Source organism: Bombina bombina, chromosome 1, assembly GCF_027579735.1.
Source record: "Bombina bombina isolate aBomBom1 chromosome 1, aBomBom1.pri, whole genome shotgun sequence".
NCBI lineage: Eukaryota > Metazoa > Chordata > Amphibia > Anura > Bombinatoridae > Bombina > Bombina bombina.
Window position 1 is genome coordinate 1,358,712,166 of NC_069499.1, and position 27,637 is coordinate 1,358,739,802.

The 27,637-nt window shown below is 43.3% G+C and overlaps 1 protein-coding gene across 7 annotated transcripts in view; it reads right to left on the minus strand.

Annotated features, from left to right (window-relative positions):
• Positions 1–27,637, minus strand: part of ADAM15 (ADAM metallopeptidase domain 15) — a 288,661-nt gene that overhangs the window by 154,027 nt on the left and 106,997 nt on the right. For all 7 annotated transcript variants that reach the window (XM_053703491.1, XM_053703477.1, XM_053703467.1 and 4 more), the window contains exons 13-14: positions 10,647–10,739; positions 10,368–10,563 (exon numbers count right to left, since the gene is read on the minus strand). In XM_053703491.1, the coding sequence (XP_053559466.1) occupies positions 10,368–10,563; positions 10,647–10,739 (289 nt within the window). The remainder of the gene's footprint in view (positions 1–10,367; positions 10,564–10,646; positions 10,740–27,637) is intronic.

Below are 27,637 nucleotides of genomic sequence, written 5' to 3' on the forward strand. Positions count from 1 at the left end.
ATGCCCAAATAAGTTTTCACCCAGTACCTCAGAAATATAAACTATTTCACATGCCAGCAAAAAACGTTTAACATCAATAAATGTATTTGTCATAAAAAGCCTGCTGCAAGCCGTTTTTACTGCAAAATAGGCTAAAGCTTTATGTAAACAGTATTATTTCAGTGAAATGCTATTCCCCAGAATACTGAAGTGAAAATATACATACATGACAGCCTGATACCAGTTGCTACTACTGCATTTAAGGCTGAACTTACTTTATATAGGTATTTGCAGTATTTTCTAGTCAATTCCATTCTCAGAAAATAATATGCTGCTACATACCTCTTTGCAGGTGAACCTGCCCGCTGTCCCCTGATCTGAAGTTTACCTCACTCCTCAGATGGCCGAGAACAGCAACATGATCTTAACTACTCCGGTTAAAATCATACAGAAAAACTCAGGTAGATTCTTCTTCAAATTCTCCCTGAGAAGGAACAACACACTCCGGTGCTGTTTTAAACTAACAAACTTTTGATTGAAGTTATAAAAACAGAATTTATGTTTACCTGATAAATTACTTTCTCCAACGGTGTGTCCGGTCCACGGCGTCATCCTTACTTGTGGGATATTCTCTTCCCCAACAGGAAATGGCAAAGAGCCCAGCAAAGCTGGTCACATGATCCCTCCTAGGCTCCGCCTTCCCCAGTCATTCGACCGACGTAAAGGAGGAATATTTGCATAGGAGAAATCATATGATACCGTGGTGACTGTAGTTAAAGAAAATAAATTATCAGACCTGATTAAAAAACCAGGGCGGGCCGTGGACCGGACACACCGTTGGAGAAAGTAATTTATCAGGTAAACATAAATTCTGTTTTCTCCAACATAGGTGTGTCCGGTCCACGGCGTCATCCTTACTTGTGGGAACCAATACCAAAGCTTTAGGACACGGATGAAGGGAGGGAGCAAATCAGGTCACCTAGATGGAAGGCACCACGGCTTGCAAAACCTTTCTCCCAAAAATAGCCTCAGAAGAAGCAAAAGTATCAAATTTGTAAAATTTAGTAAAAGTGTGCAGTGAAGACCAAGTCGCTGCCTTACATATCTGATCAACAGAAGCCTCGTTCTTGAAGGCCCATGTGGAAGCCACAGCCCTAGTGGAATGAGCTGTGATTCTTTCAGGAGGCTGCCGTCCGGCAGTCTCGTAAGCCAATCTGATGATGCTTTTAAGCCAAAAAGAGAGAGAGGTAGAAGTTGCTTTTTGACCTCTCCTTTTACCAGAATAAACAACAAACAAGGAAGATGTTTGTCTAAAATCCTTTGTAGCATCTAAATAGAATTTTAGAGCACGCACTACATCCAAATTGTGCAACAAACGTTCCTTCTTTGAAACTGGATTCGGACACAAAGAAGGCACGACTATCTCCTGGTTAATGTTTTTGTTAGAAACAACTTTCGGAAGAAAACCAGGTTTAGTACGCAAACCCACCTTATCTGCATGGAACACCAGATAAGGAGGAGAACACTGCAGAGCAGATAATTCTGAAACTCTTCTAGCAGAAGAAATTGCAACCAAAAACAAAACTTTCCAAGATAATAACTTAATATCAACGGAATGTAAGGGTTCAAACGGAACCCCCTGAAGAACTGAAAGAACTAAATTGAGACTCCAAGGAGGAGTCAAAGGTTTGTAAACAGGCTTGATTCTAACCAGAGCCTGAACAAAGGCTTGAACATCTGGCACAGCTGCCAGCTTTTTGTGAAGTAACACAGACAAGGCAGAAATCTGTCCCTTCAAAGAACTTGCAGATAATCCTTTCTCCAAACCTTCTTGAAGAAAGGATAGAATCTTAGGAATTTTTATCTTGTCCCAAGGGAATCCTTTAGATTCACACCAACAGATATATTTTTTCCATATTTTGTGGTAGATTTTTCTAGTTACAGGCTTTCTGGCCTGAACAAGAGTATCAATGACAGAATTTGAGAACCCTCGCTTTGATAAGATCAAGCGTTCAATCTCCAAGCAGTCAGTTGGAGTGAGACCAGATTCGGATGTTCGAACGGACCTTGAACAAGAAGGTCTCGTCTCAAAGGTAGCTTCCATGGTGGAGCCGATGACATATTCACCAGGTCTGCATACCAAGTCCTGCGTGGCCACGCAGGAGCTATCAAGATCACCGATGCCCTCTCCTGATTGATCCTGGCTACCAGCCTGGGGATGAGAGGAAACGGCGGGAATACATAAGCTAGTTTGAAGGTCCAAGGTGCTACTAGTGCATCTACTAGAGTCGCCTTGGGATCCCTGGATCTGGACCCGTAGCAAGGAACCTTGAAGTTCTGACGAGAGGCCATCAGATCCATGTCTGGAATGCCCCACAATTGAGTAATTTGGGCAAAGATTTCCGGATGGAGTTCCCACTCCCCCGGATGAAATGTCTGACGACTCAGAAAATCCGCTTCCCAATTTTCCACTCCTGGGATGTGGATTGCAGACAAGTGGCAGGAGTGAGTCTCCGCCCATTGAATGATTTTGGTCACTTCTTCCATCGCCAGGGAACTCCTTGTCCCTCCCTGATGGTTGATGTACGCAACAGTCGTCATGTTGTCTGATTGAAACCGTATGAACTTGGCCTTTGCTAGCTGAGGCCAAGCCTTGAGAGCATTGAATATCGCTCTCAGTTCCAGAATATTTATCAGGAGAAGAGATTCTTTCCGAGACCAAAGACCCTGAGCTTTCAGGGGTCCCCAGACCGCGCCCCAGCCCACCAGACTGGCGTCGGTCGTGACAATGACCCACTCTGGTCTGCGGAAGCTCATCCCCTGTGACAAGTTGTCCAGGGACAGCCACCAACGGAGTGAATCTCTGGTCCTCTGATCTACTTGTATCGTCGGAGACAAGTCTGTATAGTCCCCATTCCACTGACTGAGCATGCACAGTTGTAATGGTCTTAGATGAATTCGCGCAAAAGGAACTATGTCCATTGCCGCTACCATCAAACCTATTACTTCCATGCACTGCGCTATGGAAGGAAGAGGAACAGAATGAAGTATTTGACAAGAGTTTAGAAGTTTTGATTTTCTGGCCTCTGTCAGAAAAATCCTCATTTCTAAGGAGTCTATTATTGTTCCCAAGAAGGGAACCCTTGTTGACGGAGATAGAGAACTTTTTTCTACGTTCACTTTCCACCCGTGAGATCTGAGAAAGGCCAGGACAATGTCCGTGTGAGCCTTTGCTTGTGGAAGGGACGACGCTTGAATCAGTATGTCGTCCAAGTAAGGTACTACTGCAATGCCCCTTGGTCTTAGCACCGCTAGAAGGGACCCTAGTACCTTTGTGAAAATTCTTGGAGCAGTGGCTAATCCGAACGGAAGTGCCACAAACTGGTAATGCTTGTCCAGAAATGCGAACCTTAGGAACCGATGATGTTCCTTGTGGATAGGAATATGTAGATACGCATCCTTTAAATCCACCGTGGTCATGAATTGACCTTCCTGGATGGAAGGAAGAATTGTTCGAATGGTTTCCATTTTGAACGATGGAACCTTGAGAAACTTGTTTAGGATCTTGAGATCTAAGATTGGTCTGAATGCTCCCTCTTTTTTGGGAACTACGAACAGATTGGAGTAGAACCCCATCCCTTGTTCTCCTAATGGAACAGGATGAATCACTCCCATTTTTAACAGGTCTTCTACACAATGTAAGAATGCCTGTTTTTTTATGTGGTCTGAAGACAATTGAGACCTGTGGAACCTCCCCCTTGGGGGAAGCCCCTTGAATTCCAGAAGATAACCTTGGGAGACTATTTCTAGCGCCCAAGGATCCAGAACATCTCTTGCCCAAGCCTGAGCGAAGAGAGAGAGTCTGCCCCCCACCAGATCCGGTCCCGGATCGGGGGCCAACATCTCATGCTGTCTTGGTAGCAGTGGCAGGTTTCTTGGCCTGCTTACCTTTGTTCCAGCCTTGCATTGGCCTCCAGGCTGGCTTGGCTTGAGAAGTATTACCCTCTTGCTTAGAGGACGTAGCACTTGGGGCTGGTCCGTTTCTGCGAAAGGGACGAAAATTAGGTTTATTTTTGGCCTTGAAAGACCTATCCTGAGGAAGGGCGTGGCCCTTGCCCCCAGTGATATCAGAAATAATCTCTTTCAAGTCAGGGCCAAACAGCGTTTTCCCCTTGAAAGGAATGTTAAGCAATTTGTTCTTGGAAGACGCATCCGCTGACCAAGATTTTAGCCAAAGCGCTCTGCGCGCCACAATAGCAAACCCAGAATTTTTCGCCGCTAATCTAGCCAATTGCAAAGTGGCGTCTAGGGTGAAAGAGTTAGCCAATTTGAGAGCATGAATTCTGTCCAAAATCTCCTCATAAGAAGAATCTTTATTGAGCGCCTTTTCTAGTTCATCGAACCAGAAACACGCTGCTGTAGTGACAGGAACAATGCATGAAATTGGTTGTAGAAGGTAACCTTGCTGAACAAACATCTTTTTAAGCAAACCCTCTAATTTTTTATCCATAGGATCTTTGAAAGCACAACTATCTTCTATGGGTATAGTAGTGCGTTTGTTTAGAGTAGAAACCGCCCCCTCGACCTTGGGGACTGTCTGCCATAAGTCCTTTCTGGGGTCGACCATAGGAAACAATTTCTTAATTATAGGGGGAGGGACGAAAGGTATGCCGGGCCTTTCCCATTCTTTATTTACAATGTCCGCCACCCGCTTGGGTATAGGAAAAGCTTCGGGGGGCCCCGGGACCTCTAGGAACTTGTCCATTTTACATAATTTCTCTGGAATGACCAAATTCTCACAATCATCCAGAGTAGATAACACCTCCTTAAGCAGGGCGCGGAGATGTTCCAATTTAAATTTAAATGTAATCACATCAGGTTCAGCTTGTTGAGAAATTTTCCCTGAATCTGAAATTTCTCCCTCAGACAAAACCTCCCTGGCCCCCTCAGACTGGTGTAGGGGCACTTCAGAACCAATATCATCAGCGTCCTCATGCTCTTCAGTATTTTCTAAAACAGAGCAGTCGCGCTTTCGCTGATAAGTGGGCATTTTGGCTAAAATGTTTTTGATAGAATTATCCATTACAGCCGTTAATTGTTGCATAGTAAGGAGTATTGGCGCACTAGATGTACTAGGGGCCTCCTGTGTGGGCAAGACTGGTGTAGACGAAGGAGGGGATGATGCAGTACCATGCTTACTCCCCTCACTTGAGGAATCATCTTGGGCATCATTTTCTCTAAATTTTGTGTCACATAAATCACATCTATTTAAATGAGAAGGAACCTTGGCTTCCCCACATACAGAACACAGTCTATCTGGTAGTTCAGACATGTTAAACAGGCATAAACTTGATAACAAAGTACAAAAAACGTTTTAAAATAAAACCGTTACTGTCACTTTAAATTTTAAACTGAACACACTTTATTACTGCAAATGTGAAAAAGTATGAAGGAATTGTTCAAAATTCACCAAAATTACACCACAGTGTCTTAAAGCCTTAAAAGTATTGCACACCAAATTTGAAAGCTTTAACCCTTAAAATAACGGAACCGGAGCCGTTTTTATATTTAACCCCTTTACAGTCCCTGGTATCTGCTTTGCTGAGGCCCAACCAAACCCAAAGGGGAATACGATACCAAATGACGCCTTCAGAAAGTCTTTTCTATGTATCAGAGCTCCTCACACATGCATCTGCATGTCATGCTTCCCAAAAACAAGTGCGCAATAGAGGCGCGAAAATGAGGCTCTGCCTATGATCAGGGAAAGCCCCTAGAGAATAAGGTGTCCAATACAGTGTCTGCCGGTTATTTTACATAATTCCCAAGAATAAAATAATTCCTCAAAGCTATGAAGTATAAAATATGCTTATATATCAATCGTTTTAGCCCAGAAAATGTCTACAGTCTTAAAAGCCCTTGTGAAGCCCTTTTTACTTATGTAATAAAAATGGCTTACCGGATCCCATAGGGAAAATGACAGCTTCCAGCATTACATCGTCTTGTTAGAAATGTGTCATACCTCAAGCAGCAAAAGTCTGCTCACTGTTTCCCCCAACTGAAGTTAATTCCTCTCAACAGTCCTGTGTGGAAACAGCCATCGATTTTAGTAACGGTTGCTAAAATCATTTTCCTCTTACAAACAGAAATCTTCATCTCTTTTCTGTTTCAGAGTAAATAGTACATACCAGCACTATTTTAAAATAACAAACTCTTGATTGAATAATAAAAACTACAGTTAAACACCAAAAAACTCTAAGCCATCTCCGTGGAGATGTTGCCTGTACAACGGCAAAGAGAATGACTGGGGAAGGCGGAGCCTAGGAGGGATCATGTGACCAGCTTTGCTGGGCTCTTTGCCATTTCCTGTTGGGGAAGAGAATATCCCACAAGTAAGGATGACGCCGTGGACCGGATACACCTATGTTGGAGAAAACTAAGTAAAATCACCACAGTCCTCTCACACATCCTATCTATTAGTTGGGTGCAAGAGAATGACTGGGTGTGACGTAGAGGGGAGGAGCTATATAGCAGCTCTGCTGGGTGATCCTCTTGCACTTCCTGTTGGGGAGGAGTTAATATCCCAGAAGTAATGATGACCCGTGGACTGATCACACTTAACAGGAGAAATATTCATTTTTTTTATACGTGGAACAGAGGCATAAATCCCCTGAGAATAAAGAAACTCCATAGAACCCTCTAAAAGAGTAAACTAGAGCATGTGCCTAGTGTGAAACCTCACACGTTTCAGGTTATGAGACTGATGCGCTACCAATTGCGTTAGCAAGGCTCAGGCAGAAACACACATTTTATGAGATGATCATAAAATCTGATATACAGGGATTGAACCTGAGGTTAATAGACAGTTGTTCCCAACCACAAGGTTAACACAAAACTTAGATACAGATAATACTGTAAAGATTAAAAAAAACCTTTAAGGAGTAATATTTCCCACCTCAGTTTGAAAATATAAAGACAAGAGTAATAAATAGACCCTTAAACGCCACTAGGTGGCACCAGATAACTGGAAATTCATGAATATCAAGAAAAAATTACACATAATGTATTCTAGCAAGTCCACTATAAGAAAGGACAGAAAACTAGGTACAGTCCGGCAGACAAGCTACAGAACACAGAGTACACAGAATAACTTAAAAATGACTGTGTTACACCCTTATAATAAAGAATTCCCTGAAAAATTCCTATAACAAGGAACTAATGGACTGCCGTTGCACACACTTAAACGGCACAAGAAAAAAGGGTCCAATAGGGAAATATGCGCCAACTGAATACAGGGAGCAGAGGGAAGGTTCTCAACAGGGAGCAGAGGGAATTTGTAAGACCTCTAAAGCTAATAACAGCTAAAACACGATACAAAAGTGCGTCACACTGCCGCCATACTAACATAACATCCCCATACAGTCTTAACTTATCTATGCATAGACTCTAGAAGATATACCGGAGCATCACAAACCCTGAGTTAAACCTACAGTAAAGGGACCGCTCCCATGAGAGAGCACGGCTCGAATCTAAGAAAAACTGGTAGAGAGAACAAACAATCGTGCTCGATCCCATACAAGATAAACAACCCCGTACGACTAACTGTTGATGTCACTAACAAAAATGCGGGGGGGATAAATAACAGCCTCTCTTGAAGACGCTGCAGACACAGCTCTAGCCGATGCCAGGTATTCTCAGTTAAAACTGCGCACCTTAAGTATTATCTTATTGTGACCAGCTAGGATACCACAATGTCAGCCAGGCAGCTAAATGATTTAGGCACTCCTAAATTGGATTACTGCTCCCCGCTAACGAAATAAAGAAACCTCATGTTCTTACCTTACCCGGACATAAACTGAGAAGAGCGCAATTGTGAAAAAGGCGCAAAAAAAGGTTGTAGATCATTGTATCTGAGTGCAGATATACAAAAAAGATCGTACCTACATTAATTATTGTTTGCAAACGGAAAAACGGAGTAATTAACTTCGTCGGCAATAAGGAACCCCTGAATGTAAAGAGGTATATATTTCCCTATATCTTAGTGAATTAACTTCTGGTAAATATACGCACAGTCTCCATACATTATAAGCCTGGGTCCTTATATACTTGACCCTTCAAAAGGCTATAGAGGCGGCCTCATTTTTCTTTCACTGGATTAGCCCAGGAATCTGCTCTGCCGCAAAACCTCCCAAACTTTGAGGAGATAACGTCTTTAAAATACAAATCCTTTCTGAGGGTAACAGGTCCCACCAGGTCCCTGATTGTCTGTCCTCTTCTTTTTAAGGTGGAAATAAATATATAATAAAGGACTTACCCTTCAGGGTCTTCTGCTCTGGAGCAGTTACAGCAGCTGCAGTTCTGTCAGCCTCATCTGGCCGCTCACAGGGACCTGAAAGTAAAAGAAAAAACAGAGTAACCAACACTAGTCTTCTATATAAAGGGGTAGCATAAATGTTAGAAATAAAGCAAGGACCACCTCGCCGCTTTCTAACTGCTAAAAGCCATCATTACTCTTACTAAAGAGATTGACATGGACACAGCATAGCCCCAATCCTTGCTTGAAGGTAAAAGTACCCATTAAAGGATTAAATATCTTCAAACACCATCTTCGCACATCCTCCCGATGATAGAGGCAAAGAATGACTGGGCATTATGGGTAAGGGAAGTGACACTTAACAGCTCTGCTGGGGTGCTCTTTGCCTCCTCCTGCTGGATGGGAGTTGAATACCCACTAGTAATTGGAATGAAATTGTGGACTCTCAATGCCATAGGAAAGAAATACGATTTTTGGTGAACATTTTTGTTTTGATTTTTGATGCACCTTAACAATAAAAAATTTCCTGAGTACTTTTGGGTAAATTGTTGTTTTGTAAGATTTATAAATTACGATTTTCATTCTGCTCTTTTGTAATGTATGCATCTCCTTCCCATACGAAAATGCAGTATATGCCCCTTAGCGAGACACCCTGTTTTCAGGGGAACAAGTGGCGTGATAGAATTCCACAAGGAAATAGAAGTACTGGTGAGCATTCTTAAAGAATTTCACCAGCCCAGAGATCTTTACAGAAGCGGGACCTTAGACCTTGGCCTCTATGAGCTAAATCCTCTCAATCAAATCTCACAATGGAGACCGCTTGAGATGGACTTAAAGTGGATGTTGAATGAATGAGTGCCTGATTTTTTAAAATACTATTAAAAAAGGGGCACTTTCATTCATTAAACTTTACATTGCAGCATTTTTTTTTAAAATACTTACCTTTTTCTTTAGGAACCCCAGATCCGCGATACTCCGCCCGCAGCTTCTCTGTACTTACCTCAGCAATGACAAAACCGGTTTCCTCCAGTCATGGCGTGCACCTCGGAGCGTCCATCTTGTGAGGCAACGCAACGATTGGAGGATGCCGGTTTCGTCATTGCTGAGGTAAGTACAAAGGAGCTGCGGGCGGAGTATGTAAAGTTTAATGAATGAAAGTGCCCTTGATGTTAATAGTATTTTTAAAAACCGGGCAATCATTCATTCAACTTTACATTCACTTTAATAATCCTAAAGCTCTCTCAATTTTGGTACAATTGCTTCAGAAGCTACAGATACGCAAGGGGAGAGCCAATTCCTCAAATAGATAATCTATAGAATTTTAATATGAAGATTAATGAGACAAACCGTCAATAAGAAACTTTCACCTGACCCACTGTACAATATCTATGATTTTAGTGATATTCCTCATTCCCTGCCCTGTGTTCCAACCTAAATAAAAAAAGACTTCTTTACCAGGAAACTGTTACAAGAGTAGGATAATTGTAACATTAAAGAGAACAAAGATATGGATGGATCCTTGGTTTAACCTTTGCCGTAACTGGACTTAACATCTTAAAAGGGACACGAACCCCAATTTTTTACTTTCATTATTCGAACAGAGTATACAATTTTAAGTAATTTTCCAATTTATTTCTATTATCAAATTTGCTTTCTTCTGGAAAGTGGTTAAAACTGCATGCTCTAACTGAATCGTTTAAGTTTAATTTTAACTTTATTAGCCCTTTTAAGTGATGGTAAATCCTAGAGTTTCAAAAACACTAGAATTAACCAGCACTAAAAATAAATGGGATGTTCAGTCATGAGCAAAGAAAAGCTACTTTTAACATACTTCCTTTTTTTTAAAAAACTCATGACTGAAGGTCCCATTTATTTTTAGTGCTGGTAAATCCTAGCATTTTTTAGGATTTACCATCACTTTAAGTATATGTATAGCACAACACTGTGTATATGATAGGTAGCTCTTTTGCTTATCAAAATCTTTCATTTGTGTAACATCCTTATCCTTCCAATATGCATTAGACTATATGTTAGTATGAAATTTAGTGAAACCCACTTTCACCTTCTCAATTCTTACCAGGTCCCCAGAGGTTCTGGCAATGGAGTTGGGGGTTCATGCACTTCCCCTGATAGCATTTAGCACGGCCTTTATCACATGACTCTCCATTGTGCAGAAACACATTTGAGGAGCACTGAGGAGACACGCCATTGCAAAACTCTGGTAGATCACATTCTCCAACTGCTTCACGGCACAAAGACCCTATAGGCTTCAGCTGCATGGAGAAAAAGTCCAGTTATTATTGAGTGTTACTAGCAAAAGAGGACATTAACACTTTTTGTTAACTTAGAGACTAACCTTACACTGAGAACAGCACAATCCAGAGGAGGAACACTCTGCACCAACCACTAGTTGACATGAGGTGGCATTACAGCATGGGTCTGTGCATTCCTACAGTAAAAAAAACAAAAGGAAAGAGAGAGTGACACAGAAAAACAAAAAAAACACAATTTATGCTTACCTGATAAATTTATTTCTCTTGTGGTGTATCCAGTCCACGGATCATCCATTACTTGTGGGATATTCTCATTCCCAACAGGAAGTTGCAAGAGGACACCCACAGCAGAGCTGTTATATAGCTCCTCCCCTAACTGCCATATCCAGTCATTCGACCGAAAACAAGCCGAGAAAGGAGAAACCATAGGGTGCAGTGGTGACTGTAGTTTAAATTTAAAAATTACCTGCCTTAAAATGACAGGGCGCGCCGTGGACTGGATACACCACAAGAGAAATAAATTTATCAGGTAAGCATAAATTGTGTTTTCTCTTGTAAGGTGTATCCAGTCCACGGATCATCCATTACTTGTGGGATACCAATACCAAAGCTAAAGTACACGGATGAAGGGAGGGACAAGGCAGGTACTTAAACGGAAGGTACCACTGCCTGTAAGACCTTTCTCCCAAAAATAGCCTCCGAAGAAGCAAACGTATCAAATTTGTAGAATTTTGAAAAGGTATGAAGCGAAGACCAAGTCGCCGCCTTGCAAATCTGTTCAACAGAAGCCTCATTTTTAAAGGCCCAAGTGGAAGCCACAGCTCTAGTAGAATGAGCTGTAATCCTTTCAGGAGGCTGCTGTCCAGCAGTCTCATAGGCTAAGCGGATTATGCTTCTTAGCCAAAAAGAAAGAGAGGTTGCCGAAGCCATTTGACCTCTCCTCTGTCCAGAGTAGACAACAAACAAAGCAGATGTCTGCCGGAAATCTTTAGTAGCTTGTAAGTAAAACTTTAAAGCACGAACCACGTCCAGATTGTGTAATAGACGTTCCTTCTTTGAAGAAGGATTAGGACACAAGGATGGAACAACAATCTCTTGATTGATATTCTTTTTAGATACCACCTTAGGTAAAAACCCAGGTTTGGTAAGTAGGACTACCTTATCCGTATGGAAAATCAGATAAGGAGAATCACATTGTAAGGCAGATAACTCGGAGACTCTACGAGCCGAGGAAATAGCTACCAAAAAAAAAACTTTCCAAGATAAAAGTTTGATATCTATGGAATGAAGAGGTTCAAACGGAACTCCTTGAAGAACCTTAAGAACCAAATTTAAGCTCCATGGCGGAGCAACTGGTTTAAACACAGGCTTGATTCTAACTAAAGCCTGACAAAATGCCTGAACGTCTGGAACATCCGCCAGGCGCTTGTGCAAAAGAATAGACAGAGCAGAAATCTGTCCCTTTAAGGAAGTAGCTGACAATCCTTTTCCCAAACCTTCTTGGAGAAAGAATAATATCCTGGGAATCCTGACCTTACTCCATATATATCTTTACACCAATAAAGATATTTACGCCATATCTTATGATAAATTTTCCTGATGACAGGCTTTCGTGCCTGTATTAAGGTATCAATGACTGACTCGGAGAAGCCACGCTTTGATAAAATCAAGCGTTCAATCTCCATGCAGTCAGTCTCAGAGAAATTAGATTTGGATGGTGGAAAGGACCCTGAAGTAGAAGGTCCTGTCTCCGAGGCAGAGTCCATGGTGGAAAGGATGACATGTCCACTAGATCTGCATACCAGGTCCTGCGTGGCCACGCAGGCGCTATCAAAATCACAGATGCTCTCTCCTGCTTGATCTTGGCAATCAGTCGAGGGAGCAGAGGAAACGGTGGAAACACATAAGCCAGGTTGAAAGACCAGGGCGCTGCTAGAGCATCTATCAGCGTCGCCTTGGGATCCCTGGACCTGGATCCGTAACAAGGAAGCTTGGCGTTCTGGCGAGACGCCATGAGATCCAGTTTTGGTTTGCCCCAACGATGAATCAATTGTGCAAACACCTCCGGATGGAGTTCCCACTCCCCCGGATGAAAAGTCTGACTACTTAGAAAATCCGCCTCCCAGTTCTCTACACCTGGGATATGGATAGCTGATAGGTGGCAAGAGTGAATCTCTGCCCAGCGAATTATCTTTGAGACTTCTAACATCGCTAGGGAACTCCTTGTTCCCCCTTGATGGTTGATGTAAGCCACAGTCGTGATGTTGTCCGACTGAAATCTGATGAACCTCATTGTCGCTAGCTGAGGCCAAGCCTGAAGAGCTTTGAATATCGCTCTCAGTTCCAGAATATTTATTGGAAGGAGTGTCTCCTCCTGAGTCCACGATCCCTGAGCCTTCAGGGAGTTCCAGACTGCACCCTAACCTAGAAGGCTGGCATCTGTTGTTACAATTGTCCAATCTGGCCTGCGAAAGGTCATACCTTTGGACAGATGGACCCGAGATAGCCACCAGAGAAGAGAATCCCTGGACTCTTGATCCAGATTTAGTAGAGGGGACAAATCTGTGTAATCCCCGTTCCACTGACTGAGCATGCATAGTTGCAGCGGTCTGAGATGTAAGCGTGCAAACGGCACTATGTCCATTGCCGCTACCATTAAGCCGATTACTTCCATACACTGAGCCACCGAAGTGCGCGGAATGGAATGAAGAACAGGGCATGAATTTAGAAGCTTTGATAACCTGGACTCCGTCAGGTAAATTTTCATTTCTACAGAATCTATCAGAGTCCCTAGGAAGGAAACTTTTGTGAGTGGGGATAGAGAACTCTTTTCCTCGTTCACTTTCCACCCATGCGATCTCAGAAATGCCAGTACTACGTCCGTATGAGACTTGGCAATTTGGAAGTTTGACGCCTGTATCAGGATGTCGTCTAAATAAGAGGCCACTGCTATGCCCCGCGGCCTTAGGACTGCCAGAAGCGACCCTAGAACCTTCGTAAAGATTCTTGGGGCTGTAGCTAATCCAAAGGGAAGAGCTACAAACTGGTAATGCCAGTCTAGAAAGGCAAACCTGAGAAACCGATGATGATCTTTGTGTATCGGAATGTGAAGATAAGCATCCTTTAGATCCACTGTAGTCATATATTGACCCTCCTGGATCATAGGTAGGATGGTACGAATAGTTTCCATCTTGAATGATGGAACTCTGAGGAATTTGTTTAAGATCTTTAGATCCAAAATTGGTCTGAAGGTTCCCTCTTTTTTGGGAACCATAAACAGATTTGAGTAAAAACCCTGTCCCTGTTCCTCCTTTGGAACTGGATGGATCACTCCCATAACTAGGAGGTCTCGTACACAGTGTAAAATGCCTCTCTCTTTATCTGGTTTGCAGATAATTGTGAAAGGTGAAATCTCCCTTTTGGGGGGGAAGCTTTGAAGTCCAGAAGATATCCCTGGGATATAATTTCCAACGCCCAGGGATCCTGAACATCTCTTGCCCACGCCTGGGCGAAAAGTGAAAGTCTGCCCCCTACTAGATCCGTTACCGGATAGGGGGCCGTTCCTTCATGCTGTCTTAGAGGCAGCAGCAGGCTTTTTGGCCTGCTTACCTTTGTTCCAGGTCTGGTTTGGCCTCCAGACCGTCTTGGACTGAGCAAAAGTTCCCTCTTGTTTTGCATTAGAGGAAGCTGATGCCGCACCTGCCTTGAAGTTTCGAAAGGCATGAAAATTAGACTGTTTGGCCCTTGATTTGGACCTGTCCTGAGGAAGGGCATGACCTTTTCCTCCAGTGATATCAGCAATAATCTCCTTCAAACCAGGCCCGAATAGGGACTGCCCCTTGAAGGGAATGTTAAGCAGCTTAGATTTTGAAGTCACGTCAGCTGACCATGATTTAAGCCATAGCGTCCTGCGCGCCTGTATAGCAAAACCAGAATTCTTAGCCGTTAGTTTAGTCAAATGAACAATGGCATCAGAAACAAAAGAATTGGCTAGCTTAAGTGCTCTAAGTTTCCCAAGTATGTCATCCAATGGAGTCGCTACCTGTAAAGCCTCTTCCAGAGACTCAAACCAGAATGCCGCAGCAGCAGTGACAGGAGCAATGCATGCAAGGGGCTGTAGAATAAAACCTTGTTGAATAAACATTTTCTTAAGGTAGCCTTCTAATTTTTTATCCACTGGATCTGAAAAAGCACAACTGTCCTCTACAGGGATAGTAGTACGCTTTGCTAGAGTAGAAACTGCTCCCTCCACCTTAGGAACTGTTTGCCATAAGTCCCGTGTGGTGGCGTCTATTGGAAACATTTTTCTAAAAATAGGAGGAGGAGAGAACGGCACACCTGGTCTATCCCATTCCTTAGTAATAATTTCTGTAAACCTTTTAGGTATTGGAAAAACATCAGTACACACCGGCACTGCATAGTATTTATCCAATCTACACAATTTCTCTGGCACTGCAATTGTATCACAGTCATTCAGAGCAGCTAAAACCTCCCTGAGCAATACACGAGGTGTTCAAGCTTAAATTTAAATGTAGAAATATCAGAATCAGGTATCTTTCCTGAGTCAGAAACATCGCCCACAGACTGAAGCTCTCCTTCCTCAGCTTCTGCATATTGTGAGGCAGTATCAGACATGGTTCTTAAAGCGTCAGTATGCTCTACATTTCGTCTAACCCCAGAGCTATCTCGCTTACCTCTAAATTCAGGTAGTCTGGCTAATACCGGTGACAGTGTATTATCCATGACTGCCGCCATGTCTTGTAAAGTAATCGCTATGGGCGCCCTAGATGTACTTGGCGCCATTTGAGCGCGAGTCCCTTGAGCGGGAGTCAAAGGATCTGACACGTGGGAAGAGTTAGTCGGCATAACTTCCCCCTCGTCAGATTCCTCTGGTGATAAATTTTTTAAAGACAAAATATGATCTTTATTGCTTAAAGTGAAATCAGTACATTTGGTACACATTCTAAGAGGGGGTTCCACATTAAATATAATGAACAAGGAGTTTCCTCTATGTCAGACATGTTTGTACAGACTAGCAATGAGACTAGCAAGCTTGGAAAACAGAATTTATGTTTACCTGATAAATTACTTTCTCCAACGGTGTGTCCGGTCCACGGCGTCATCCTTACTTGTGGGATATTCTCTTCCCCAACAGGAAATGGCAAAGAGCCCAGCAAAGCTGGTCACATGATCCCTCCTAGGCTCCGCCTACCCCAGTCATTCGACCAACGTTAAGGAGGAATATTTGCATAGGAGAAACCATATGGTACCGTGGTGACTGTAGTTAAAGAAAATAAATTAACAGACCTGATTAAAAAAACCAGGGCGGGCCGTGGACCGGACACACCGTTGGAGAAATTAATTTATCAGGTAAACATAAATTCTGTTTTCTCCAACATAGGTGTGTCCGGTCCACGGCGTCATCCTTACTTGTGGGAACCAATACCAAAGCTTTAGGACACGGATGAAGGGAGGGAGCAAATCAGGTCACCTAAATGGAAGGCACCACGGCTTGCAAAACCTTTCTCCCAAAAATAGCCTCAGAAGAAGCAAAAGTATCAAACTTGTAAAATTTGGTAAAAGTGTGCAGTGAAGACCAAGTCGCTGCCCTACATATCTGATCAACAGAAGCCTCGTTCTTGAAGGCCCATGTGGAAGCCACAGCCCTAGTGGAATGAGCCGTGATTCTTTCGGGAGGCTGCCGTCCGGCAGTCTCGTAAGCCAATCTGATGATGCTTTTAATCCAAAAAGAGAGAGAGGTAGAAGTTGCTTTTTGACCTCTCCTTTTACCGGAATAAACAACAAACAAGGAAGATGTTTGTCTAAAATCCTTTGTAGCATCTAAATAGAATTTTAGAGCGCGAACAACATCCAGATTGTGCAACAAACGTTCCTTCTTTGACACTGGTTTCGGACACAGAGAAGGTACGATAATCTCCTGGTTAATGTTTTTGTTAGAAACAACTTTTGGAAGAAAACCAGGTTTAGTACGTAAAACCACCTTATCTGCATGGAACACCAGATAAGGAGGAGAACACTGCAGAGCAGATAATTCTGAAACTCTTCTAGCAGAAGAAATCGCAACTAAAAACAAAACTTTCCAAGATAATAACTTAATATCAACGGAATGTAAGGGTTCAAACGGAACCCCCTGAAGAACTGAAAGAACTAAGTTGAGACTCCAAGGAGGAGTCAAAGGTTTGTAAACAGGCTTAATTCTAACCAGAGCCTGAACAAAGGCTTGAACATCTGGCACAGCTGCCAGCTTTTTGTGAAGTAACACAGACAAGGCAGAAATCTGTCCCTTCAGGGAACTAGCAGATAATCCTTTTTCCAATCCTTCTTGAAGGAAGGATAGAATCTTAGGAATCTTAACCTTGTCCCAAGGGAATCCTTTAGATTCACACCAACAGATATATTTTTTCCAAATTTTGTGGTAAATCTTTCTAGTTACAGGCTTTCTGGCCTGAACAAGAGTATCGATAACAGAATCTGAGAACCCTCGCTTCGATAAGATCAAGCGTTCAGTCTCCAAGCAGTCAGCTGGAGTGAAACCAGATTCGGATGTTCGAACGGACCCTGAACAAGAAGGTCTCGTCTCAAAGGTAGCTTCCAAGGTGGAGCCGATGACATATTCACCAGATCTGCATACCAAGTCCTGCGTGGCCACGCAGGAGCTATCAAGATCACCGACGCCCTCTCCTGATTGATCCTGGCTACCAGCCTGGGGATGAGAGGAAACGGCGGGAACACATAAGCTAGTTTGAAGGTCCAAGGTGCTACTAGTGCATCCACTAGAGCCGCCTTGGGATCCCTGGATCTGGACCCGTAGCAAGGAACTTTGAAGTTCTGACGAGAGGCCATCAGATCCATGTCTGGAATGCCCCACAGCTGAGTGACTTGGGCAAAGATTTCCGGATGGAGTTCCCACTCCCCTGGATGCAATGTCTGACGACTCAGAAAATCCGCTTCCCAATTTTCCACTCCTGGGATGTGGATAGCAGACAGGTGGCAGGAGTGAGACTCCGCCCATAGAATGATTTTGGTCACTTCTTCCATCGCTAGGGAACTCCTTGTTCCCCCCTGATGGTTGATGTACGCAACAGTTGTCATGTTGTCTGATTGAAACCGTATGAACTTGGCCCTCGCTAGCTGAGGCCAAGCCTTGAGAGCATTGAATATCGCTCTCAGTTCCAGAATATTTATCGGTAGAAGAGATTCTTCCCGAGACCAAAGACCCTGAGCTTTCAGGGATCCCCAGACCGCGCCCCAGCCCATCAGACTGGCGTCGGTCGTGACGATGACCCACTCCGGTCTGCGGAATGTCATCCCTTGTGACAGGTTGTCCAGGGACAGCCACCAACGGAGTGAGTCTCTGGTCCTCTGATTTACTTGTATCTTCGGAGACAAGTCTGTATAGTCCCCATTCCACTGACTGAGCATGCACAGTTGTAATGGTCTTAGATGAATGCGCGCAAAAGGAACTATGTCCATTGCCGCTACCATCAAACCGATCACTTCCATGCACTGCGCTATGGAAGGAAGAGGAACGGAATGAAGTATCCGACAAGAGTCTAGAAGTTTTGTTTTTCTGGCATCTGTCAGAAAAATCCTCATTTCTAAGGAGTCTATTATTGTCCCCAAGAAGGGAACCCTTGTTGACGGAGATAGAGAACTCTTTTCCACGTTCACTTTCCATCCGTGAGATCTGAGAAAGGCCAGGACAATGTCCGTGTGAGCCTTTGCTTGAGGAAGGGACGACGCTTGAATCAGAATGTCGTCCAAGTAAGGTACTACAGCAATGCCCCTTGGTCTTAGCACAGCAAGAAGGGACCCTAGTACCTTTGTGAAAATCCTTGGAGCAGTGGCTAATCCGAAAGGAAGCGCCACGAACTGGTAATGCTTGTCCAGGAATGCGAACCTTAGGAACCGATGATGTTCCTTGTGGATAGGAATATGTAGATACGCATCCTTTAAATCCACCGTGGTCATGAATTGACCTTCCTGGATGGAAGGAAGAATAGTTCGAATGGTTTCCATCTTGAACGATGGAACCTTGAGAAACTTGTTTAAGATCTTGAGATCTAAGATTGGTCTGAACGTTCCCTCTTTTTTGGGAACTATGAACAGATTGGAGTAGAACCCCATCCCTTGTTCTCTTAATGGAACAGGATGAATCACTCCCATTTTTAACAGGTCTTCTACACAATGTAAGAATGCCTGTCTTTTTATGTGGTCTGAAGACAACTGAGACCTGTGGAACCTCCCCCTTGGGGGAAGCCCCTTGAATTCCAGAAGATAACCTTGGGAGACTATTTCTAGCGCCCAAGGATCCAGAACATCTCTTGCCCAAGCCTGAGCGAAGAGAGAGAGTCTGCCCCCCACCAGATCCGGTCCCGGATCGGGGGCCAACATTTCATGCTGTCTTGGTAGCAGTGGCAGGTTTCTTGGCCTGCTTTCCCTTGTTCCAGCCTTGCATTGGTCTCCAAGCTGGCTTGGCTTGAGAAGTATTACCCTCTTGCTTAGAGGACGTAGCACTTTGGGCTGGTCCGTTTCTACGAAAGGGACGAAAATTAGGTTTATTTTTTGCCTTGAAAGGCCGATCCTGAGGAAGGGCGTGGCCCTTACCCCCAGTGATATCAGAGATAATCTCTTTCAAGTCAGGGCCAAACAGCGTTTTCCCCTTGAAAGGAATGTTAAGTAGCTTGTTCTTGGAAGACGCATCAGCTGACCAAGATTTCAACCAAAGCGCTCTGCGCGCCACAATAGCAAACCCTGAATTCTTAGCCGCTAACCTAGCCAATTGCAAAGTGGCGTCTAGGGTGAAAGAATTAGCCAATTTGAGAGCATTGATTCTGTCCATAATCTCCTCATAAGGGGGAGAATCACTATCGACCGCCTTTATCAGCTCATCGAACCAGAAACATGCGGCTGTAGCTACAGGGACAATGCATGAAATAGGTTGTAGAAGGTAACCCTGCTGAACAAACATCTTTTTAAGTAAACCTTCTAATTTTTTATCCATAGGATCTTTGAAAGCACAACTATCCTCTATGGGTATAGTGGTGCGTTTGTTTAAAGTGGAAACCGCTCCCTCGACCTTGGGGACTGTCTGCCATAAGTCCTTTCTGGGGTCGACCATAGGAAACAATTTTTTAAATATGGGGGGAGGGACGAAAGGAATACCGGGCCTTTCCCATTCTTTATTAACAATGTCCGCCACCCGCTTGGGTATAGGAAAAGCTTCTGGGAGTCCCGGGACCTCTAGGAACTTGTCCATTTTACATAGTTTCTCTGGGATGACCAACTTGTCACAATCATCCAGAGTGGATAATACCTCCTTGAGCAGAATGCGGAGATGTTCCAACTTAAATTTAAACGTAATCACATCAGGTTCAGCTTGTTGAGAAATGTTCCCTGAATCAGTAATTTCTCCCTCAGACAAAACCTCCCTGGCCCCATCAGACTGGGTTAGGGGCCCTTCAGAACCATTATTATCAGCGTCGTCATGCTCTTCAGTATCTAAAACAGAGCAGTCACGCTTACGCTGGTAAGTGTTCATTTTGGCTAAAATGTTTTTGACAGAATTATCCATTACAGCCGTTAATTGTTGCATAGTAAGGAGTATTGGCGCGCTAGATGTACTAGGGGCCTCCTGAGTGGGCAAGACTCGTGTAGACGAAGGAGGGAATGATGCAGTACCATGCTTACTCCCCTCACTTGAGGAATCATCTTGGGCATCATTGTCATTGTCACATAAATCACATTTATTTAAATGAATAGGAATTCTGGCTTCCCCACATTCAGAACACAGTCTATCTGGTAGTTCAGACATGTTAAACAGGCATAAACTTGATAACAAAGTACAAAAAACGTTTTAAAACAAAACCGTTACTGTCACTTTAAATTTTAAACTGAACACACTTTATTACTGCAATTGCGAAAAAACATGAAGGAATTGTTCAAAATTCACCAAATTTTCACCACAGTGTCTTAAAGCCTTAAAAGTATTGCACACCAAATTTGGAAGCTTTAACCCTTAAAATAACGGAACCGGAGCCGTTTTTAACTTTAACCCCTTTACAGTCCCTGGTATCTGCTTTGCTGAGACCCAACCAAGCCCAAAGGGGAATACGATACCAAATGACGCCTTCAGAAAGTCTTTTCTAAGTATCAGAGCTCCTCTCACATGCGACTGCATGTCATGCCTCTCAAAAACAAGTGCGCAACACCGGCGCGAAAATGAGGCTCTGCCTATGATTTGGGAAAGCCCCTAAATAATAAGGAGTCTAAAACAGTGCCTGCCGATATTATTATATCAAAATACCCAGATAAAATGATTCCTCAAGGCTAAATATGTGTTAATAATGAATCGATTTAGCCCAGAAAAAGTCTACAGTCTTAATAAGCCCTTGTGAAGCCCTTATTTACGATCTTTATAAACATGGCTTACCGGATCCCATAGGGAAAATGACAGCTTCCAGCATTACATCGTCTTGTTAGAATGTGTCATACCTCAAGCAGCAAGAGACTGCTCACTGTTCCCCCAACTGAAGTTAATTGCTCTCAACAGTCCTGTGTGGAACAGCCATGGATTTTAGTGACGGTTGCTAAAATCATTTTCCTCATACAAACAGAAATCTTCATCTCTTTTCTGTTTCTGAGTAAATAGTACATACCAGCACTATTTTAAAATAAACTCTTGATTGAATAATAAAAACTACAGTTAAACACTAAAAAACTCCGTGGAGATGTTGCCTGTACAACGGCAAAGAGAATGACTGGGGTAGGCGGAGCCTAGGAGGGATCATGTGACCAGCTTTGCTGGGCTCTTTGCCATTTCCTGTTGGGGAAGAGAATATCCCACAAGTAAGGATGACGCCGTGGACCGGACACACCTATGTTGGAGAAAACACTTTAAATCAAGTTAACAAGCAAATATAAAAAACGGTACTGTGCCTTTAAGAGAAACAAATTTTGTCAAAATTTGAAAAACAGTGGAAAAAGGCAGTAAATCAAACGAAATTTTTACAGTGTATGTAATAAGCTAACAGAGCATTGCACCCACTTGCAAATGGATGATTAACCCCTTAGTTCAAAAAACGGATAAAAAAAACGATATAGACGCTCCGCTGTGGCCCTACCTTCCCCAATAAACGACTTTGAGCCCTTTAAAGATGTCCTATAGCATTCAGGGGACTTCTGAGGAAAGCTGGATGTCTCAGTCTGTAATTTTAACTGCGCAAAAAAAGCGCTAAAATAGGCCCCTCCCACTCATAATACAACAGTGGAAAGCCTCAGAAAACTGTTTCTAGGCAAAAATAAAGCCAGCCATGTGGAAAAAACTAGGCCCCAATAAAGTTTTATCACCAAAGCATATATAAAAACGATTAAACATGCCAGCAAACGTTTTATATTGCATTTTTTTAAGGGTATTACCCCTGAGAGTAAGGATGATACCAGTCGCTATTAAATCACTGTATTCAGGCTTAACTTACATTCATCCGGTATCAGCAGCATTTTCTAGCATTTCCAATTCTAGAAAAAATTGCAACTGCACATACCTCATAGCAGAGTAAACTGCACGCCATTCTCCCGCTGAAGTTACCTCTCTCCTCAGACATATGTGAGAACAGCAATGGATCTTAGTTACAACCTGCTAAGATCAAAGAAAACTCAGGCAGATTCTTCTTCTATTTACTGCCTGAGATAAAATAGTACAACTCCGGTACCTTTAAAATAACAAACTTTTTGATTGAAGAAAGAAAACTAACTATTTTTCCACCACTCGCTCTTACTACCTCCATGCTTGTTGAGAGTTGCAAGAGAATGACTGGATATGCAGTTAGGGGAGGAGCTATATAACAGTTTCGCTGCTGGGGGTGTCCTCTGCCAACTTCCTGTTTGGGAATGAGAATATCCCACAAGTAATGGATGATCCGTGGACTGGATACACCTTACAAGAGAAAGCAATACAAATATGGTGAGAAATAAGTAATTGAAGATACAAATGGAAACAAAGACTAAGAAATAGAGGGAGAGAGACTGAGCGATTAGAGAAGGAGAACAGAAAGCAGGGAAGGTAGAGAAAGTAAAATGCATAAAGGGATAGTATAAGGAGGAGAAAATGTAAGTGGTTGGAGAGAAGGAAAGATAGAGATGGTGATACAAAGAGAGCTAGGAAAGATAAAGGGTGGGGACTCTAATATATATAGCATCTAGGTATTGCATTTGACAAAGGAACCAGTCCGGTTCCCGAAACGTTACGCATATTTTTAAATCTTTCTCAATTTTTCAGTCCTCACCTCCTGTTTCTCAACCCCCTACCCTTCTAGATTGTAAGTTCCCACGGGAATAGGGCCCGCAATTCCTCCTGTATGCGTTTGTAAATTTTGTCCTGTCTCTTACAAGTTTTATATCATTGTTTTATTTAAATGAATTGTATCCATGGACAGTGCTGTTGAATATGTTGGCACTTCATAAATAAAGTATAATAATAATATGAGTAAAGGTGGAATAGGAGGCAAAAAGTTAAAGAAAAACAAAATTTATGCTTACCTGATAAATTTATTTCTCTTGTGGTGTATCCAGTCCACGGATCATCCATTACTTGTGGGATATTCTCCTTCCCAACAGGAAGCTGCAAGAGGATCACCCACAGCAGAGCTGTCTATATAGCTCCTCCTCTAACTGCCACTACCAGTCATTCGACCGAAGACAAGCAAGAGAAAGGAGAAACCATAGGGTGCAGTGGTGACTGTAGTTTAAAAATAAAACACACCTGCCTTAAAATGACAGGGCGGGCCGTGGACTGGATACACCACAAGAGAAATAAATTTATAAGGTAAGCATAAATCAGTTTTTGTAACTTCCCTTTCTCTTGTAAGGTGTATCCAGTCCACGGATCATCCATTACTTGTGGGATACCAATACCAAAGCTATAGGACACGGATGAAGGGAGGGACAAGGCAGGTGCTTAAACGGAAGGCACCACTGCCTGCCAAACCTTTCTCCCAAAAATAGTCTCCGAAGAAGCAAAAGTATCAAATTTATAGAATTTTGAAAAAGTATGAAGCGAAGACCAAGTCGCCGCCTTACAAATCTGTTCAACAGAAGCCTCATTCTTAAAAGCCCATGTGGAAGATACCGCTCCAGTAGAATGAGCTGTAATCCTTCTCAGAGGCTGCTGGCCAGCAGTCTCATAAGCTAAGCTTATTATACTCCTTAGCCAAAAGAAAGAGAAGTTGCCGAAGCCTTTGGCCTCTCCTCTGTCCAGAGTAGACAACAAACAATGCAGATGTTTGACGAAAATCTTTAGTAGCTTGTAAATAAAACTTTAAAGCACGAACCACGTCAAGATTGTGTAAAAGACGTTCCTTCTTTAAAGAAGGATTAGGACACAGTGACGGTACAACAATCTCCTGATTGATATTTTTATTAGATACCACCTTAGGTAGAAAACCAGGTTTGGTACGTAACACTACCTTATCGGAATGAAAAATGAGATAAGGAGAATCATATTGTAAAGCAGATAACTCCGAAACTCTTCGAGCCGAGGAGATAGCTACTAAAAACAAACTTTCCAAGATAAGAGCTTAATATCTATGGAATGCAAAGGTTCAAACGGAACCCCTTGAAGAACCTTAAGAACTAAATTTAAACTCCAAGGCGGAGAAACAGGTTTACACACAGGCTTAATTCTGACTAAAGCCTGACAAAAACGCCTGCACATCTGGAACCTCAGCCAGACGTTTGTGCAAAAGAATAGACAGAGCAGAAATCTGTCCCTTTAAGGAACTTGCTGACAAACCCTTCTCCAATCCATCTTGGAGAAAAGATAATATCCTAGGAATCTGACGCTTACTCCATGAGTAACCCTTGGATTCACACCAATGAAGATATTTACACCATATCTTATGATAGATTTTCCTGGTGACAGGCTTTCGCCCTGTATTAAGGTATCAATGACCGACTCGGAGAAACAACGCTTGAAAAAATCAAGCGTTCAGATCTCCAAGCAGTCAGACGCAGAGAAATTAGATTTGGATGGTTGAAAGGACCCCTGAAGTAGAAGGGTCCTGCTCAGAGGCAGAGTCCATGGTGGGAAAGGATGACATTCCACCAGATCTGCATAGCAAGTCCTGCGTGGCCACGCAGGTGCTATCAAAATCACCAATGCTCTCTCCTGCTTGACCTTGGCAATCAGACGAGGGAGCAGAGGAAACGGTGGAAACACATAAGGCAGGTTGAAGGACCAAGGCGCTGCTAGAGCATCTATCCCTGGACCTTGGGATCCCTGGACCTGGATCCGTAACAAGGAAACTTGGCGTTCTGGCGAGACGCCATGAGATCCAGTTCTGGTCTGCCCCAACGTTGAATCAACTGTGCAAACACCTCCGGATGGAGCTCCCACTCCCCCGGATGAAAAGTCTGTCGACTTAGAAAATCCGCCTCCCAGTTCTCTACTCCTGGGATATAGATAGCTGATAGGTGGCAAGAGTGAATCTCTGCCAGTGAATTATCTTTGAGACTTCTAACATCGCTAGGGAACTCCTTGTTCCCCTTGATGGGTTTGATGTAAGCTACAGTCGTGATGTTGTCCGACTGAAATCTGATGAACCTCACTGCCCTAGCTGAGGCCAAGCCTGAAGAGCATTGAATATCGCTCTTAGTTCCAGAATGTTTATCGGAAGGAGAGCCTCCTCCTGAGTCCATGACCCCTGAGCCTTCAGAGAGTTCCAGACTGCCCCCCAGCCCAGAAGGCTGGCATCTGTTGTTACTATTGTCCAATCTGGCCTGCGGAAGGTCATACCTTTGGACAGATGGACACGAGATAGCCACCAGAGAAGAGAATCCCTGGTCTCTAGATCCAGATTTAGTAGAGGGGACAAATCTGTGTAATCCCCATTCTACTGACTGAGCATGCAGAGTTGCAGCGGTCTGAGATGTAGGCGGGCAAAACGGCACTATGTCCTTGCCGCTACCATTAAGCCGATTACTTCCATACACTGAGCCACCGAAGGGCGAGAAGTAGAATAAAGAACACCGGCAGGAATTTAGAAGTTTTTGACAACCTGGCCTCTGTCAGTAAATCCTCATTTCTACAGAATCTATCAGAGTTCCCAGGAAGGAAACTCATGTGAGAGGGGATAGAGAACTCTTCTTTTCGTTCACTTTCCACCCATGAGACCTCAGGAATGCAGAACAATGTCCGTATGGGACTTGGCAAATTTGGAAATTCGACGCCTGTATCAGAATGTCGTCTAAGTAAAGGGCTACTGCTATGCCCCGCGCCTTAGGACCGCCAGAAGTGACCCCAGAACCTTCGTAAAGATTCTTGGTGCCGTAGCTAACCCAAAGGGAAGAGCCACAAACTGGTAATGCCTGTCTAGGAAGGCGAACCTGAGAAACCGATGATGATCTTTGTGTATCGGAATGTGAAAATAAGCATCCTTTAAGTCCACGGTAGTAATGTATTGACCCTCCTGGATCATAGGTAGGATGGTTCGAATAGTCTCCATCTTGAAAGATGGGACCCTGAGAAATTTGTTTAGGATCTTGAGATCTAAGATTGGTCTGAAGGTTCCCTCTTTCTTGGGAAGCACAAATAGATTTGAATAGAATCCTTGCCCCTGTTCCTCCTTTGGAACTTTGTGAATCACTCACCCATAACTAGGAGGTCTTGAACACAATGAGAAGAATGCCTCTCTCTTTATCTGGTCTGCAGTATAATTGTGAAGAGGTTGAAATCTTCCTTTTGGGAAGAAGCTTTGAAGTCCAGAAGATATCCCTGGGACACAATTTCCAACGCCCAGGGATCCTGGACGTCTCTTGCCCAAGCCTGGGCGAAGAGAGAAAAAGTCTGCCCCCTACTAGATCAGTTACCACGGATCGGGGGCCAATTATTTCATGCTGTCTTAGAGGCAGCAGCAGGCTTCTTGGCCTGTTTACCTTTGTTCAAGCCTGGTTTTAGGTCTCCAGACCGGCTTGGACTGGGCAAAATTTCCCTCTTGTTTTGTATTAGAGTGAAGATGATGCCGCCGCTCGTCTTAAAGTTTCGAAAGGCACGAAAATTAGATTGTTTGGTCCTTAATTTGTTAGACCTATCCTGAGGAAGGGCATGACCTTTTCCTCCAGTAATATCAGAAATGATCTCCTTCAGTCAGGCCCGAATAGGGTCTGCCCCTTGAAGGGAAATATTGAGAAGCTTAGACTTTGAAGTAACGTCAGCTTACCAGGATTTAAGCCATAGCGCCCTACCGCGCCTGAATAGCAAAACCTGAGTTTCTTAGCCGTTAGTTTAGTTAAATGAACAACAGCGTCAGAAACAAATGAATTGGCTAGCTTAAGCGCTTTAAGCTTGTCAAGTATATCAAGCCAAGGAGTTTCTACCTGTAAAGGCCTCTTCCAGAGACTCAAACCAGAAGGCCGCAGCAGCAGTGACTGGGGCAATGCATGCAAGAGGCTGGAGAATAAAACCTTGTTGAATAAACATTTTCTTAAGGTAACCCTCTAACTTTTTTATCCATTGGATCTAGGAAAGCACAACTGTCCTCGACGGGATAGTTGTAAACGCTTAGCTAGGGTAGAAACTGCTCACTCCACCTTAGGGGACCGTTTGCCATAAGTCCCGTGTAGCGGCATCTATTGGAAACATTTCTTAAAAATAGGAGGGGGAGAGAACGGTACACCTGGTCTATCCCATTTACTTAGTAATAATTTCTGAAACCTTTTAGGTATTGGAAAAAACATCAGTGTAAACAGGCACTGCATAGTATTTATCCAATCTACACAATTTCTCTGGCACTATAATGGTGTCACAGTCATCCAGAGTAGCTAAAACCTCCCTGAGCAACACGCGGAGGTGTTCAAGCTTAAATTTAAATGTTGACATATCAGAATCAGGTGAAGCATCTTCCCTGAGTCAGAAAAATCACCCACAGAAAGAAGCTCTCCTGACTCAGCTTCTGCATATTGTGAGGGGATATCAGATATAGCTACTAAAGCGTCAGAGTGCTCTGTATTTTTTCTAGCCCCAGAGCTGTCTCGCTTTCCTTGTAACAATGGTAGTTTT